General features: G+C 35.6%; 2 protein-coding genes across 3 annotated transcripts; one reads left to right on the forward strand and one right to left on the reverse strand.

The window, feature by feature from the left end:
* The first annotated feature begins 494 nt into the window (after positions 1–494).
* LETM1 (LETM1-like protein) lies at positions 495–9,707 on the forward strand. 2 transcript variants are annotated; one of them, XM_059589728.2, is made up of 15 exons: positions 495–657; positions 1,535–2,202; positions 2,308–2,620; positions 3,338–3,484; positions 3,572–3,660; positions 3,793–3,900; positions 4,452–4,578; positions 4,915–4,979; positions 5,068–5,242; positions 5,752–5,946; positions 6,061–6,108; positions 6,768–6,914; positions 7,071–7,153; positions 8,526–8,641; positions 9,272–9,707. In XM_059589728.2, exons 2-15 carry the CDS (start codon positions 1,604–1,606, stop codon positions 9,352–9,354), a joined length of 2,295 nt encoding a protein of 764 aa, XP_059445711.2. In that variant the 5' UTR covers positions 495–657; positions 1,535–1,603; the 3' UTR covers positions 9,355–9,707. The 2 variants fall into 2 exon arrangements, with proteins under 2 accessions (XP_059445711.2, XP_059445712.2); XM_059589729.2 differs by having other exon boundaries at positions 1,538–2,202.
* Positions 9,708–9,901: 194 nt separating this feature from the next.
* LOC132177422 (mogroside I-E synthase-like) lies at positions 9,902–12,774 on the reverse strand. The gene is made up of 2 exons (XM_059589730.2): positions 12,066–12,774; positions 9,902–10,721 (listed from the first exon to the last, which is right to left on the reverse strand). The coding sequence occupies exons 1-2, from the start codon at positions 12,696–12,698 to the stop codon at positions 9,993–9,995; spliced, it is 1,362 nt and encodes a 453-aa protein (XP_059445713.2). The 5' UTR covers positions 12,699–12,774; the 3' UTR covers positions 9,902–9,992.
* Positions 12,775–15,854: the final 3,080 nt, after the last annotated feature.

Below are 15,854 nucleotides of genomic sequence, written 5' to 3' on the forward strand. Positions count from 1 at the left end.
GAACGGTATTGTAGCAAATTTGATTGATATGAGATAAAAAAGTAAGAATGTTTTATATAAAAAAGTAAAAAAAATTTATTTTGTAGTGATTTTTTTATTTGATAGTAATAAAAAGTGATTGATGTGATGTAAAAAGTAAAAATATTGATATTAATTTTAAAATTCTTTTTAAAATTAATATCAATATTTTTACTTTTTACATCACATCAATCACTTTTTATTACTATCAAATAAAAAAATCACTACAAAATAAATTTTTTTTACTTTTTTATATAAAACATTCTTACTTTTTTATCTCATATCATTTTTAAAATTTTTGGATTGGTCCGGTTCGGCCCTTTGTCAAACTCAGCCCAAGAGTCTACCTTTCCGCAAGAGCCGAATCTCAACAACATCTGGACACGTGTCAGCACCTGAAAGCGTCCCAAAACATATGTCCAAATCAACGTTCCCACCAAATCTGTTGGAGTAAAAACTACTATCCATAAAAACGACGTCGTCATAGGCTCTTCTCTGAAGCTGTGTAATGTATCGCCTGCCCCGGCTTCATTCATAACCCTCTCTAAACCCCGCTTAGACCCAAGCTTTTTGCTCTCGGCGAGATCGATCGTCCGACGTTGATTTCTCGATCACCGGTTCTGATTTCTCACTGAAATCGTAAGGGTATACACCATCATCTGAACCCTATTCACAACCGAACGCACCGTTTGAAGATTGTGTAATCTTTGTTCCTGCACAATGATTACATTTGCGTTTCTTTATTTTGTGATTTATTGTGGTTTTATAAGGAACCAAATCGATTCAAGTTAAACCGAGTATTGGTCGACGTTTCTTGCGAAACAACCTTTTGCTTGCGATCTAATTCTTCATCTTCGTTTTCCGATGCTAGTTTTGGCCGCACGAAGAATTAGTTTGTGTTGTTTAAGGCTTAATTTGGAGAAATGAGGTTGATAGTTAGATATCTGAAGTTCGTTTAGTTTTTCTTATCAAATTATCTCCAATATTATATTATCAGTGTTAGCGTTGGTTGCAAAATTGGATTTTCTGCTCTGTTTGGTTGCGTAGAAATCGAAGGAAAAGAAAGATGTTAACCATGGAAACTTTAATACTTCTTGTTTATTTTTTATTTTTTATTTTTTCAACTATTATTTTATTTTACAAAAGAATTTTGTAGAACATATAAAGTTTACAAATTTATTCATAAAAAAAAGGAAAGAAAAAAAAAAAGAGATGTTTACGAATTTGCATAGAAAATATCATTTTCTTCGACTCATTTTTCTGTTCGATTAATGTTTTTGAAGTACATTGTAGCGAACATATAGGTTGGTTTACTGAAACATGGTGTTCTTCTCCGTAATGTAATTTTGTTTAATGAGTTTACACAGTTCATTCTGATAAAGGCGGATTGTATATCGGATTGTAGTGATAGTGTCTTAAATTTTTTCTCTGATGGGTGCTTTGTGGGAATGTTATTATATTTATCATTTTTTAATGTTGTGGTTTGATTGGTCTTTTTGTGAATGGAATTATCTAGCAGCTTAACCGGGTGGTCTCTTGAGAAATGTGAAGGTGATTCTCTTTGTAAAGAGAGAGGAATTTGATAATGGCATCCAAAGCAATTTTGAGAAGGAAGAAATTCATTTCTGGTTACGTGAATGCCTCCACTCGCTCAATTCAAAGTTTCCCATGTATCAGTCAGGGTCATGCTCTGCAGAATTTTTATGCACAGGGTTCTAAGTGCAGCGAAGACTACCCTTCTACCTATTTTAGTCGCATGAAGGATGGGGATAAAGTTTCGGTGGCAAAGGAGGGATTATTACCTTTTTCAGGGTTAGGACAGTTTAGGCGTGGATATTATGGAATTACAGTTTTGGGTTTTGGAAATGGCAGATCAGAATACATTTCTCCTATGGGGATGGGATTGATGTCACAGTCAACTCGAAATGCTTCCACAGCTGCAGCCAAACAGCTCGAAATGGACAATGATAACGAGAAAAATAAAGAAATGGTTGCTAAAAAGAGAAAGGAAGCATCTCCAGAGGAATGTGATCAAGCTGTTGAGGGTTTGAGTAGTGCAAAAGCCAAAGCGAAGGCAAAGCGGCTGCAAGAATCTCATAAGGCTACTAAATCTGGTCTGCAGAGAGTATGGGCCACTTTTTTAGGGATTGGTCCTGCTTTGAGAGCCATAGCTTCTATGAGCAGGTTGGCCTATTTCTCCAAATGATGCATATATATTATTCAACTTAAAAAATTAACCAACATGATTTTATGAGTGCTGCTTGTTTGGTTTGCTGTTCCTTCCTGCAGGGCAGACTGGGCCAAGAAACTTGTTCATTGGAAAGATGAATTTAAATCAACATTGCAACATTATTGGTTGGGTACAAAGCTACTCTGGGCTGACGCGAGGATCAGTTCAAGATTGCTATTAAAGCTTGCTGGTGGGAAGAGTCTCTCTAGAAGGGAGAGACAACAACTAACGCGAACCACGGCTGATATTCTTAGGCTAGTTCCTTTCGCAGTTTTTATCATAGTTCCATTCATGGAGTTTCTCTTGCCGGTATTTCTGAAATTATTTCCCAACATGTTGCCGTCGACTTTTCAAGACAAGATGAAGGAGCAGGTACTGGTTGTAATGGATGTTGCTAGAATTCTATCTTCTTTTTCACTTAACTTTCACCTCTTCTTTTTTCTTGCTCTTGCGATGATGTTCCTGCATGGAATGACTCTTTTGGAACTACTGTGGTGGTAATGTTTGGTTATAAAGTACTACTCATCAAGAGATTAGTTCTTTGATGCTCGAATAGGATGTGCCCCTCTAGGTTAAACCTTGCACTCTGGGGCTGTTGATTTTAGTAGGTAGATGGATATCTAAGCCCCATTGTAGAAGAATTGAGTACCTGAGCGTGGAATAGGGCTAGAAAGTGAGTCTTAAGTATTGTGCAGTGCATTACTTTGCTAACCATGAATATGAGCCATTTTTTGTGTGGAAGGAGTTTTTTTTTTTTTGAATAATTTGTTTCTCCTGACAGTGGAACTTACGCTGCAAGTATTCTGTAGCTTGTACTTTTTAGTTTTTTCTCTTAAAGGAAGGGTCTCCTTGACTCTGCGTGTAAACCACATATTTGTTTATGAACCCTTAGGCTCTTCTAATTTGTAAATTTTCTCTATAAGGAGACATGTCCATGTGCATTTGTAGGCACACACAAACATCTTCACATAATACTGTGTGTCCATTGAAACATTGATTTATGCTTAGATTTTTGCTTTTTGCATTTTTTGTTTGCATTATATACTCTAAGTTGAATGTTTGGTTTAACCTCAACTGCTCAATTTGTAGGAGGCATTGAAAAGGAGGTTAAATGCAAGAATAGAATATGCCAAGTTCCTCCAGGACACTGTGAAAGAAATGGCAAAGGAAGTTAAAAACTCACGGAGTGGAGAAACTAGAAAAACAGCCGAAGATCTTGATAAGTTTCTTAACCGGGTGAGGAGTTTAGTTTCATTGTCCTCCTTGGTTTTCCTCCTCCTTTCTTTCTTTTGTTTAACATGTATGTCTTTTCTTTTTATGCAGGTTAGAACGGGGGCCCTTGTCTCTAATGATGAAATTTTGGGCTTTGCTAAGTTGTTTAATGATGAACTTACTCTGGATAATATCAGCAGGTTGCCATCATGATTACTGTGATATACGAAGAATCTTTTCTACCTCCCTTTTTTAATGATATCAATACCATTTGGTTACCACCTGAGAACCAATCATAATTTCTATGCTTATTCTTCTTTTGCTGCTATCAGGCCTCGGTTACTCAGTATGTGCAAATATATGGGAATCGACACAAAATTATTCAAATTTACTTTTACTGATGCATATTTACGTTACATGCTCCGAAAAAGACTCCAGCGGTAAGAGCATGCTTTGACATCATTAGCAAATTCTATACTTTTCTCATAATGAGTTTATCATTTCTTTAAGAAATTAAAGTGTAAGAGAGTTGTGCAGCTGATCTGATAGGTATAGGGGTTCTCGGTTGTGTCATGCTCAGTCTTTAAGTGAAATTGGCCATAGTGGCTTATTGATGTAAGTCAATGGAATACAGGGTTCTGAGCATATGTCTGAGATGCAATTTTTGGTGCATTTTAACATTAAATTAATAAGAGTATGAAAGTAATCTCATTTGTTGGGAGCTAGCGAGTTCACCCCTTAGCTATGGGAAATTATAAAAATCCGTAATGCAGGTGACTTACTACTGGCAATGAAGTCATCGGTTTGTGTGCTAAAGGTATCTCATAAACATATAATTTGTGTTAATTATTATTCAGAGTTGGGTAATCATTGTCCTCTGGCGATTTTATCATAGATTTTACAAAAATCCTTTCTTGAGAATAGATCATAAATATTACTTTGTTTTGATATGTCTTTTCCTGATTGAATGCGCCCCATTTCTCTTTTTTAGGATTAAGGCTGATGATATATTGATTGAAGCGGAGGGTTTGGAGTCCCTTTCAGAAGCTGAACTTCGTGAGGAGTGTAGGGAGCGAGGCATGCTTGGAGATCTTTCAGTTGAAGAAATGCGCCAACAGGTTTTTTCTTGAACCATGGCTACTTATTTCATTCCTTTCTTCTATTAGGCAGCTGAAGAACTGTCTCAGGTTCGCAACTTGAGTGTGAGTTATGTTTGTGCTGTTTGTTATAAGTCATACTAAATGCAAGTTAGTCGCTGAAAAAATTACAAGTTGCTCCCCCCCACCCAAATTGTGTCATCCGAAGAAAATAGTAACTCTTACTTCTGTTCATTAAAGCTTTTAATGGTTTGAATTATATCAATAGAATTTCGGTAATACTTTTCAGAAAAAAGAGAATGGAACTTTGGTGGGTTTATTAATTAAATTGCTTAAATTGTTAACTCCTTTATGCAGCTTCGTGATTGGTTGGATTTGTCTCTTAATCATTCTCTACCATCTTCCCTTTTGATCCTTTCCAGGTAATCTAAAGCCCCATCAGTTGTCCTACTCACCGTCTTTGTCTATTCTGTACTCGATGATATCTTTATCTAGTTGATAAATATGCAGGTCCTTCATTGTGTCTGGGAGGTTGAGGCTTGAGGAAGTTCTCCAAGCTACAATCTCTTCTCTGCCCGATGAGGTTACAGATACTGTTAGTGTTACGGCTTTGCCATCTGAAGATTCTGTGTCAGAAAGGAGAAGGAAACTGGAATATCTTAAGATGCAGGAAGAACTAATCAAGGTTGATATTTGTTAATATTTTGCTACACATATAGGGGGTTTCTCTTGTATGCTTGTGTAATAGGGTTGCGTCCCTCTGTGTTTTCTAATGAGATTGAAGTACTTATCAAAAAAAAAATTTTGCTAGACATTTATGCCTAATTCACCATCCCCTTCGCTGCTTTAGGAACTTGACTGAGATTCTTATTATTACTAGTTCTATCTAGAGGAGAATGCTATAATCTGATGATTAAGTCGATTCCATGATTATAAGTTCATTCCAATGACTTTGTTCTTTTAGTTTAGCTTATTTTATTTTAATATGAGTTAGTTTTGGTGCATTGTTGGCTGGTGTTGAAGCACAGAATAACTTAGTAGATTATTTAAATAAAGTATGAATTAGAAAATGGTTATTTAAGTTTCAGTACTGTGGATAATATCTGAATCTTGTTAGCAAATGAGGTTGAAGCTTTAAATAAAAATGGTCACGTACTTATTGAATTACATGATTTGCTTTAAATTAAATTGTAGGAGGAGGAAGAGAAAGAGGAAGAAGAGCAAGCCAGAATGAAGGAATCTAAAGCTAGTGAAGAGGATTTGGCACTTAAAGAGATGACTAGTCCAATAGCAAGAGAAGCACACGAACAAGCCAGAGAAAGAGAACAAGAAAAACAAGAACACCTCTGTGAACTAAGTCGTGCATTGGCTGTTTTAGCTTCTGCATCTGTAAGGAGGCTGGACATTAAAAGCTTTGAATTGTTGAGATACTATTGGTTAATTTTATTTTCGCAACGTATTCAAATTTTCTTGCCTAAATTGATCTCTTTTCTTTTTCTACAGTCAGTAAGTAGAGAACGTGAAGAGTTTCTGAGGCTTGTCAATAAGGAGGTATTTCTTTGTTTTTATACTTTGGACATCTGTGATTGTGAATCACGATTAGTATTTGGTAACCTGTTTTCAGCACTTTTGTGTCCTATGTTGGCTTCAAAGTTTGATTCATGGTAGTTATTAACGATATTCCTCATAAAGGAGAATGAAATTAAAAATGAAGAAATAAATTATATGCTTCTTTTATCCATAAGGAGGACGATACTTTTGCACCTCTAGTTCTGAGTTATTCACATGTATCTACGTATATACTTGGGATATTCCTTGATTTCGTTGTCAATTCATGTTTGGAGGATCTCTTGATTGGTAGTTTTTTTTCAATGCCATTCAACCCTAGATTCTGTATACAACGTCTACTAGTAATATTTGTGACTATCTTTGCAATCAATTTATCTGATACTTGGCTTATATATGTAAAATCAATTTATCTCCGCTTGTAATATGATGTCTTTCTTTATTTTTTGTGTTCATTGGGTGCATAAGAATTTTGTGACAGGATAGGGTTATATGATTTTTTATGTTGATTCTGACAACCTGAATGATTCACTGGCTGATGTTCCTAATTATACCAGTCCTTGTTGTGTATATTTGCCGATGATTGTGTATGAGAGAATAGTTATTTATGCTTTGCTCGCATGTAATTGCCTTGATGTTTCCAGATAGAACTTTATAATAGCATGGTAGATAAAGAGGGTACTGGTGGTGAAAAAGATGCTATGAAGGCATATAGAGCTGCTCGGGAGGAAACTGACAATACTGCTGAAGAGGCTGAAGGTGATGAGGCTTCGTCAGCACTCATAGAGAGGGTAAGAATTTTCAAGTCCAAGTATTATTTCTCTCTCTCTCTCTCTCTCTCTCTGTTTTTTTTTTTTTTTTTTTTTTTTTTTTCAGTTTCCTGGGTATAAAGATTATCGATTCACACAACATGACAGTAACTATTTCATGTCCTTTGTATATTTCAGGTTGATGCTATGCTCCAAAATCTTGAAAAGGAAATTGATGATGTGGATGCCGAAATCGGTGATCGTTTGCAACTACTTGACAGGTTTGTAATTGTTTCCTTTGTGTTCGCTCACCTATGTATGTGCATCAGATAAGCTGCTCCTATGATGGACTACAGTCCAATGAAATAGCTGGAAGACAACGGCTACGTCTGCCAAGAATTCTCCAAGTTTTTTCTTTTTTGCAGTTTGAAAAATATGTTTTTATCAAATATATTAACAAATAACTCAAAACATGAAACATCTTTAATAAAACTTTTCACACACCTTTTTGTAGGAATATTTTGACAAAACAATTGCTTAACTTTTAGAGAGAGGAGCAAACTTATTTCTTAAAAAAATTAAAAAATTTAGTTAAATTTTTTTTCTTTGACAATTAGAATGGCTGTGTGGCCACCCTGGCCAAATTGGCCACCCCTCTCCTCCATTAAGGCTGGCCACACAGTCACTCAAACCTCACCCAAAAACGCTTCTCATCCACCATAAAACACTTATCATCCTTTATGTCACATCAAAACAAATTTTCAAACCAAAAATAAAAAAAAACACTTGTCTGAAAACAGTAACAAACATAGCTAATGTTTTCATGGTATAACTTACTGGTGCTTCATTTTTTTCTCCCTTAGTTGGATAATTACTCAAGCGTGTCTTGTAATGTGATAAACTAATAACTATTTAACTTATGATTTTAAAGATAGAAATAATGTTTATATTTGTTTGGAGGCATTGTTGTAATGTCATGATAAGGCTCTCACATTAGAATAATTTACATGCATAATCAAATTTAGAAACGTATCTGGTTTTTGGAAAGAGACTATTTCTGCAATGCATAAGGACCCCTTTAGATGGAAAGTAACAGTCTATGTAGCTCTCAGAGTTTGACTTGATTAGATGACAGCAGCATTATCATCCTTTAGTACTTGGCCTACTTAGATTTGTCTAATCCTGGTAGTGTCTCATTAGAATGTGTAACAAGTTGTGGCATTTCCTGTAGTTGTTATTGTTGGAATTGGTGGCTCATATTAACACCAGTCGAAGTAGATGAGAGTGGAGTGAACGTCGCGATAGCAACGTTCACGGAGCGGTACAGGGTATTTTGGAAATTTCCTTAATATGTCCGTACAAGTAGGGTTTTGGGTTTTTCCTATATATATATGTTATGATGTAACCCTGAATCATTAAGAGTAAAATACAGCTGCATTTATGTGGACGTAGGCACATTGCCGAACCACGTAAATTTGTCTCTACTCTCTCTTTTTGATTCTATATTGTTTCTCATTATTGTGGACAGTATCAACAATTATAACACTCATTCCATGGTATATTAATATGGGTAATGTGTCAAATGGTTGACTTTGTTGTAATGTTTAATACTTAACTTTATTTGGTCAAATAATAAATTCGGTATGCTTGCAGAGATTATGATGGAAAAGTTACTCCGGAGGAGGTTGCATCTGCTGCTATGTACTTGAAAGACGCATTGGGCAAGGAGGGTGTTCAAGAACTCATCAGCAACCTCTCCAAAGACACAGGTAAGTTTCTTCTGCCCTCTCTCACTCTCTCTCTCTCTCTCTCTCTCTCAATTTGTGATGTTCTATGATGTTTATAATTCATTTATAAAGCATATCAAAGGGTATAATTGTGTTTTGAAAAGTGTTTTTTGTGTTTTGGATTTAAATAGTTTTTGATGTGATAGAAAGTTGAAAGTGTTTTGAGAGAGAAAAGGGTCGGTGGGGGATGGGGCGTTCTACATTTGAGAAAACACAAACAGATATGAAGTTACTTCTTACTTAAAAAAAAATAAAAAAAAGAAAGTGGCCTTGCGGCCATCCCTCTGTTTTTTCGGTGGTCTTTTTATGAATTATAAGTCAGTCCCGTTTTCTCAAAATATTCCTATAAGTGAAAAGTTCTGCAGCCACTCCTCTTTTTTTTGGTGGTCCTTTTATGAATTATAAGTCAGCCCCACATCTGAAAAATTGAACACTCGTTTCTCAAAATATTCCTATGAGTGAAGTTCTGCAAGGAAAATGTGATCTTTCCATTGCTGTCATTATAGATTAAAGTTTTGGTCTTTCTGTTTCTGTCATTATAGATTAAAAATTTGATTAATTAAGTGGCATTACTTGATGAGAAACTGGATTATTCTCTACTTCATTGCGCAGACGGAAAGATTCTTGTAGAAGACATTGTCAAACTGGGTAGCAGGGCAGAAGATGCAAATAAAGCCGACGATGGGGGTATATAGAGGGTAATATTCAAGTTGTGACTTCTAACTTTCAGATTTTGGCAGATGCTGTTGAATAACCTCTAAAATGGTTCCGGAACAATTTTCTCATTGCTTCAAATTCCAACGGTTAATTTTTCAGCGTTGGTTTTGTCTCATATATAGAATGATATATTCTAGCAATCTGATAGCTAGGAAAGACGTGGTTGCTAGTTGATAGATAAAGATGATATATGTACACACAACCAATACTGGGGGTGAGGTCTTCTTTTTGGGCCTCGTAGTTACATTTTTTGTACTTGACATGAAAACCGATCTGTGTAGATCCTATATTAGATTGAAATAGTGCATCTATGATGTTTTACTTTGTGGAAGCTCCAGATGTTTTAAAATGTTGACTTTATCAAGTTTGAACTGACCACCAATGTATCGATGAAACCATGAGAAACATTTCACAGCTCGCTAAGACTAAGTACCCTTCTTCTCTTTTGTTTGGGAAAGCCACTCATGTCTTTTCAAACCATTAAAATTATAGTAAAATCATACATTTTCTTGACCATTATTCAAATATAGAGCTTCTGCTTACATTGGCATCAGGAGTGTGCATGAAATAAAATAGTAAAATCATACATTATTGAAATGTAGAGCAACTGTCTACATTAACATTGCGTGTGTGCAAGTTTTGCTAAAAATTCCTCTATATTTTTATCTGAGCTTCCACGTTCGTCTACAGCTTCTATAGCCAATTCCTTCCATCTCATTGAATTTTTTTTCATCTCTTTCCCTTCCTCCCCCTCCATTACTTTCCTTATACACAGCTCTATTTCTTCTTTGGTCACAATGCCTTTTTCATCCAGTTTAATCCTAACCCCTACCTTCCAAACTTCCACAATGAATTTGGCATTAGTTGGTTGATCCGTCCATTGTGGCATCGCAACCATTGGCACTCCCAAGCTCAGTGCCTCAAGTGTCGAGTTCCATCCACAGTGAGTCATGAAGCACCCAATTGCCTTGTGTGCTAATACATCTAGTTGAGGGCACCAAGTCACAACCAACCCCTTCTCTGCTGTTTCCTGTAAAAAATTATTGGGAAGCTTGTTCTCTTCAGATTTTCTAACTACCCATAAGAAGTAGGAATTGCTATTCTTCAGGCCCCATGCTAACTCCTCCATCTGCTCTTCTCCTAAGGCTGCCAAGCTTCCAAATGATGCATAAACGACGGAGCCAATTTCCTTCGTGTCTAGCCACTTCATGCAAACATCTGCATTAGGCTTGAAGAGGTTGAGATCATACTCCTTGTCATCCTCCAACCGCTTGTCTAAGAACATTGATGGAATAGTCGGTCCAATTGTTTTAACTGGCCATTGGCTTGCCATCCAATTCACCACCTAATAGAATTTAGAAACACGTTTAATCGAATAAAAAAAGAATGAATAAAAGTACTAAGACATCCCAAAAACATGATGAAATATAATGGTTTTGAAAAGTATTTTTTGTGCTTTGATTTGGAAGTGTTTTTATGATGATGAGAAGTGTTTTTGGTTAGATAAACATTTGAGAAAATCATTTTTGTGAGGCCCGCTTAAGAAGATTGTATGGTAAAAAAGTTTTTGGAAGGTTTTTTTTTTTAAAAAAAGTAACAAATACTAAACATACTTAATTTGAGACAACACAAATAGGTGTGGAGCTGACTTTTTACTGATTACAAAATTAAAAAAAGAAAAGGAGAAAGAGTGTCCATGTGGCCACCCCTCTTCGATTGAGGAGGTCATGTGACCACCCCTCTCTTCTATTGGGTAGTGGTGATGTCAGAGTTTTGGTTCACAAGGCCACCCCTCTCCTCCATTGGGCAAGTTTTGGTTCACAAGAGGTATATAAGATTAAAAGATAGAATTGAAAAAATATTAAATAATATAATTAGCTGAATAAATAAACAATTCAACAAAATTGCAATTATATATTTCATATAAAATTAAACGATCTATTGGTAGATTCGCTGGATCAACAAAATATTTATATTTTACAATGTATGACCAATTTAATTTTCATAATTTTGGTCTTTCCTTAAAACGGTCTCACCTATCATTCTTGCTATGGTCTTTATCATTTACGAAAAGGCCATTTCTGGTGCATGCCCCCCCCCCCCCCCCCCCCCCCTTAGTTGACTAGAGGAGATCATTTGCTCTAGATTGGGATGAACAATAATTATTGGTTCGAATTATTAGCAGTTTAGATAAGTAATGCGAGAAATTTTATATAAGACACACCTGTTCAAAAAAATTTTGAACCGCCAAACCACCTTTTTGGACAAGTGAGCCATATGGTCTCTTACAATATTACTTGTGGCAATTATTGTGGGTCCTTGTCCCATTTACCCCCTCTCTAACCACTTTTAATATTTTAAAGGGACAAATAGATAAGAATCCACAATATATTATGCAAATGGGATAAGCATTGATCACACTTTTTCTTTTTTCTTTTTTTTTAATATTTTAACAAATAATGGGTTAACCTCTACACCTAAAAAATTCATTAAGCACATATTTTCTCAAAATATTCTTATAATATGGTCTGATTTTTTTTTTTTTTTTTTTTTCAAAAGAGAAAAGAATTTTTGCAACCACTGCCAAACATAGACTCTTCTTCAAAACAGATAAAACGAATACATGCACAAATATATATACATATACATGTATCAATGGATATATATATATATATATATACCTACGTACCTCTTGTTCCAACTTGTCGAAAGTGTTGCAGAAGATCCAATTGGCTTCGTGGAAATTTGAGAATTGATTGATTAAAATTTTGAAGAGAGCAGGATAGGAGGAGGCTGTATCATTGAAAAACGAAGGCACATCATTAAACCCTAGTGATGGCATGGAGGGTAAGGATACTGAAGGCGTCTGCAAGGGTATTTGTATGGTTCCTTGATGAGCATGATGATAAATTACATTAACTGCACAAGACTGAGTGAAAAATGGAGCTCCATCAACTCCAAGTTGCCTTGCTACGTCTAGAGCCCATGGCATGGCTGAGTCATACACGACAAGTTTTGGTGGGTGTTGGGAGCTGTTTTGTCTCTCAATCAGCTCTGCTAAGCTTTGTGACACTACTGAGCTGAAATGCTCGAGTCGTGCGTCGACAATTTCCAGCTTCCCACTTTCCTCCGAGCCGTCGGAGATGGTCTCAAAGTGGACAGAGCTCTCTTGCAGGGCTTCCATGGACTTGCTAACAGAGGTGGTAGTGATTAATGTGACTCTTGCACCCTTTGAGGCCAGGCGCTTTGAGAATTGGAGCATTGGGTTTATGTGTCCTGGAATGGGGTAGGGAAGTACTAGAATATGAGTTTTCCTCTCCATTTCTCTCTCTCTCTCTCGATCTCTCTGATCTCTCTGTGGCTGATGTTCTTTATGGGTTCAATTGTAGTGAGGCTAGCTCCATGAGGTCTTTATAAAGTGAGAGTCTTTTGTGTAATGAGGCTTTTTTATGGGTTTTTTGCTTGCGTGATTGTCTTAATAATTTTTTTATTTTAATGATGATTAATCTAAGGATTGGTTTGGACTGTCATGTCAGCATTATATATAGGGATTCAACTTACATGTTGTAGTTTAAGCAATAGTCAAGATTAAATCTCAAACTTGACTTACTTTTAAAATCTTTTAATAAGAGAGAGAAAATGAAGAGAAATTTTGAAAAATTCAATATTCTTGACTGTTGCTTAAACTACAACATAACAACATGCATGTAAGCTGGATCCTATATATAGAATACTTTCGGATAAAAATATAGGTTTTAGAATTATTTAACCTAAAAATGTAGTATCCTTCCTATGGTGTTATATTATGATCGATCTCACTTTAAAAATTGTCTAAAGTGCTCAATTATCTCCCTACCAACCTGTCATAACTTCCATTCGTTATATCCATCTATCTAGCTACCTCCCCCATGAAGCACAAAACTCGCATGCATCACCAAAGGTCCAAAACTCTTTTGTCTTTGACATTATAATTAAAAACAAAAACCAAAAACAATTACATGAAATGACATCACTGCTTAGGTATCATTATGGAACAGGACAAGAGGAGTCCTATATATTCATAATCACATGCATCTCTGCTTTTATATATATATATATATATATATGTTAACTGTTGTGTATGTATATAATTGCCATTCTTCAGGCCCGATACTAGCTCTCCCATGATCTGTTCTTCTCCTAAGGTTGCCAAGCTTCCAAATGATGCATAAACGACTGAGCCAATTTCCTGTGTCTAGCCACTTCATGCAAACATCTGTATTAGGCTTGAAGAGGTTGGGATCATTCTCTTTGTCATCCTCCAACCACTTGTCTAAGTACATTGATGGAATAGCCGATCCAATTGTTTTTAGTGGCCATCGGCTTGCCATCCAATTCACTGGCTAATAAAATTTAGAAAAAGGTTTCATAAAATAATTATAATGTCAAAGACGGAGGCCACCTCTCTCCAGCTGAGGTGGCCACACTGCTACCCCTTTCGTCTGAATTTTGCTTAACATGTAATTATAAGATTAAAAAATAGAGTTGAAAAGAATATTAAATTAATTAATAAACTATTCAACAAAAATGTAATTATAAATTTCATACAATATTAAAGGACCTATAGCTAGTAGTAGATTCCATAAATCAACAAAAATTTTATGTTTTGTACATTAATTGAACAACGTATGACGACCAATTTAATTTGCTAGCTTTCATATTTAAAATACATTTTCACTCATTCTAAAATATTAATTGATAATAGATCCAAATTCCGCACATCAGATTGAGATATTGATTGCTTGCAAAATTAGAAAGGACGCACCACTTGCATGTGGTTTAGGGCTGTAAACAAGCTGAGCTTAGGCGAGTCAGGGCTGTCCAAGCTCGGCTCATTTAAAAATTTTACGAGCTCATGCTGAGCTCCAAAATTTAAGCTTGGCTCGACTCACCAAGGAAAATTCCTTGTGCGAGCCAAGCTCGAGCTCATCTAGTAGGCGAGTCAAGCAGGCGAACCGAGCCGAGCCGGCTTTGCTAATGCAAACTTATAAAAAAAAAAAATAAATAAATAAATAAAAATTAACTTAAATGACTCATCATACCAATGCGACAAATTAAATTAAATTTAATAATAATATATTAGTAAAAATGTTTTACTTCCCAATCAACAAATTGAGGGCAACTTTGTAATTCAAGTTGATGTGGTATTTTTGTGACCAAAAATATCAATTATAAAAATAACCACTCGCAATAGGACGAATCTTTGTAGGATACGGCTATAGAGAGGGTGTCGAACCTCAAGGACTGCAGGGGTTTTATTATCAAAATTTGAAAGATTAAAATTAACTTAATTAAAAAGAGAATTGATTTGATTTTCTTTAAAACTAAAAGTGCATGAAAATAAAAGAGATTTAAAATAAGAGAGAGAGAGTGTAGGGTATTGACTTCACCTCTATCCGCACAACAATGGTTCATCATAATTAATCCCAAAAATTCATTCTATGCATGTTATAAATAAACAAGAAACTACCTTATTAAAGAATAAGCATAATCTATCATCGGTTGGCACGGATTGTCCACCTAACCACTAAGACGCGGTACGACCCGTCTTCCCTAGGTATAAATTATCAAATTCTTTAAACGGATACATACAATCAATGAATAAGTGTAACCCATCTTCGGTTGGCACGGACTGTCTACCTAAATTACACTAAACTAGGGTGTAGTACAATCCGTCTTCCCTAGGCATGGCCTATCAAATCCTATTGATCATATGTCAATTAAACCCATTGTATAACCATCATCCTCATAATCACAGAAAACAAGAATAATTTGAGATCAATAAAAGTAAAATACTTTCTAAGACAAGAGAAGAATTTCACAAATATTGATTTTGGAATTTAAGAACAATTGCATTTAATAATTAAGAACATAAATCAATTGTAGCAATCCTCATAATTATACAATCAACATGCATAAATTGAAAATCTAGAAATTAAATACAATCAAACCATTGTGCTTGGATAGGGTTACATCAACACCCCACGAAGGGGTTTAGCCGCTCATGATCTCCTAAGCTCCAAAGACAATTTACTGAATTTTGCTCTAAGAGGCGGTGTGTTTTTTCTCAATGCTTAGAGGCCTATTTATAGGGCTTAGGAGAGTCCTAAAAGCCCTAGGAATCCTATAAATTTCGGAGATTTAAGTCCAAGTCCAATTATGATAAAGAAAACCTAAGTCTAAATCGGAATAGGATTCGCCCAGAATTGCGTTCCTATCTTGCGGGGCAATTTTGGCAATACGGCGCTCCGAATTAGGAAAATGCTATTTCATAATGATTTGTAGAAATTTGAGTTAGCTTTCCAGTTCCGCTTGAATCACCTCAATCGGGTATTTGAGCTGAAAGTTATGGCCAAAATACCGAGACGTATGCAGAATCCAAAATTGAATCCAATCCGATTTTGACTCCAATTTGAAAAATTCCGAATTAATCCTTTTC

The sequence above is a fragment of the Corylus avellana genome, chromosome 4, assembly GCF_965113065.1.
Source record: "Corylus avellana chromosome 4, dhCorAvel1.hap1.2, whole genome shotgun sequence".
Taxonomy (NCBI): domain Eukaryota; kingdom Viridiplantae; phylum Streptophyta; class Magnoliopsida; order Fagales; family Betulaceae; genus Corylus; species Corylus avellana.

Excerpts from the sequence above, each read along its gene's own strand:
- LETM1 (XM_059589728.2), top strand. The coding sequence starts at position 1,604 with ATGGCATCCAAAGCAATTTTGAGAAGGAAGAAATTCATTTCTGGTTAC. Across the intron at positions 2,621-3,337 it reads AAGACAAGATGAAGGAGCAG|GAGGCATTGAAAAGGAGGTT; the intron begins GTACTGGTTGTA and ends CTCAATTTGTAG. Across the intron at positions 8,642-9,271 it reads CAACCTCTCCAAAGACACAG|ACGGAAAGATTCTTGTAGAA; the intron begins GTAAGTTTCTTC and ends TTCATTGCGCAG.
- LOC132177422 (XM_059589730.2), bottom strand. The coding sequence starts at position 12,698 with ATGGAGAGGAAAACTCATATTCTAGTACTTCCCTACCCCATTCCAGGA. Across the intron at positions 10,722-12,065 it reads TCGACAAGTTGGAACAAGAG|GTGGTGAATTGGATGGCAAG; the intron begins GTACGTAGGTAT and ends AAATTCTATTAG.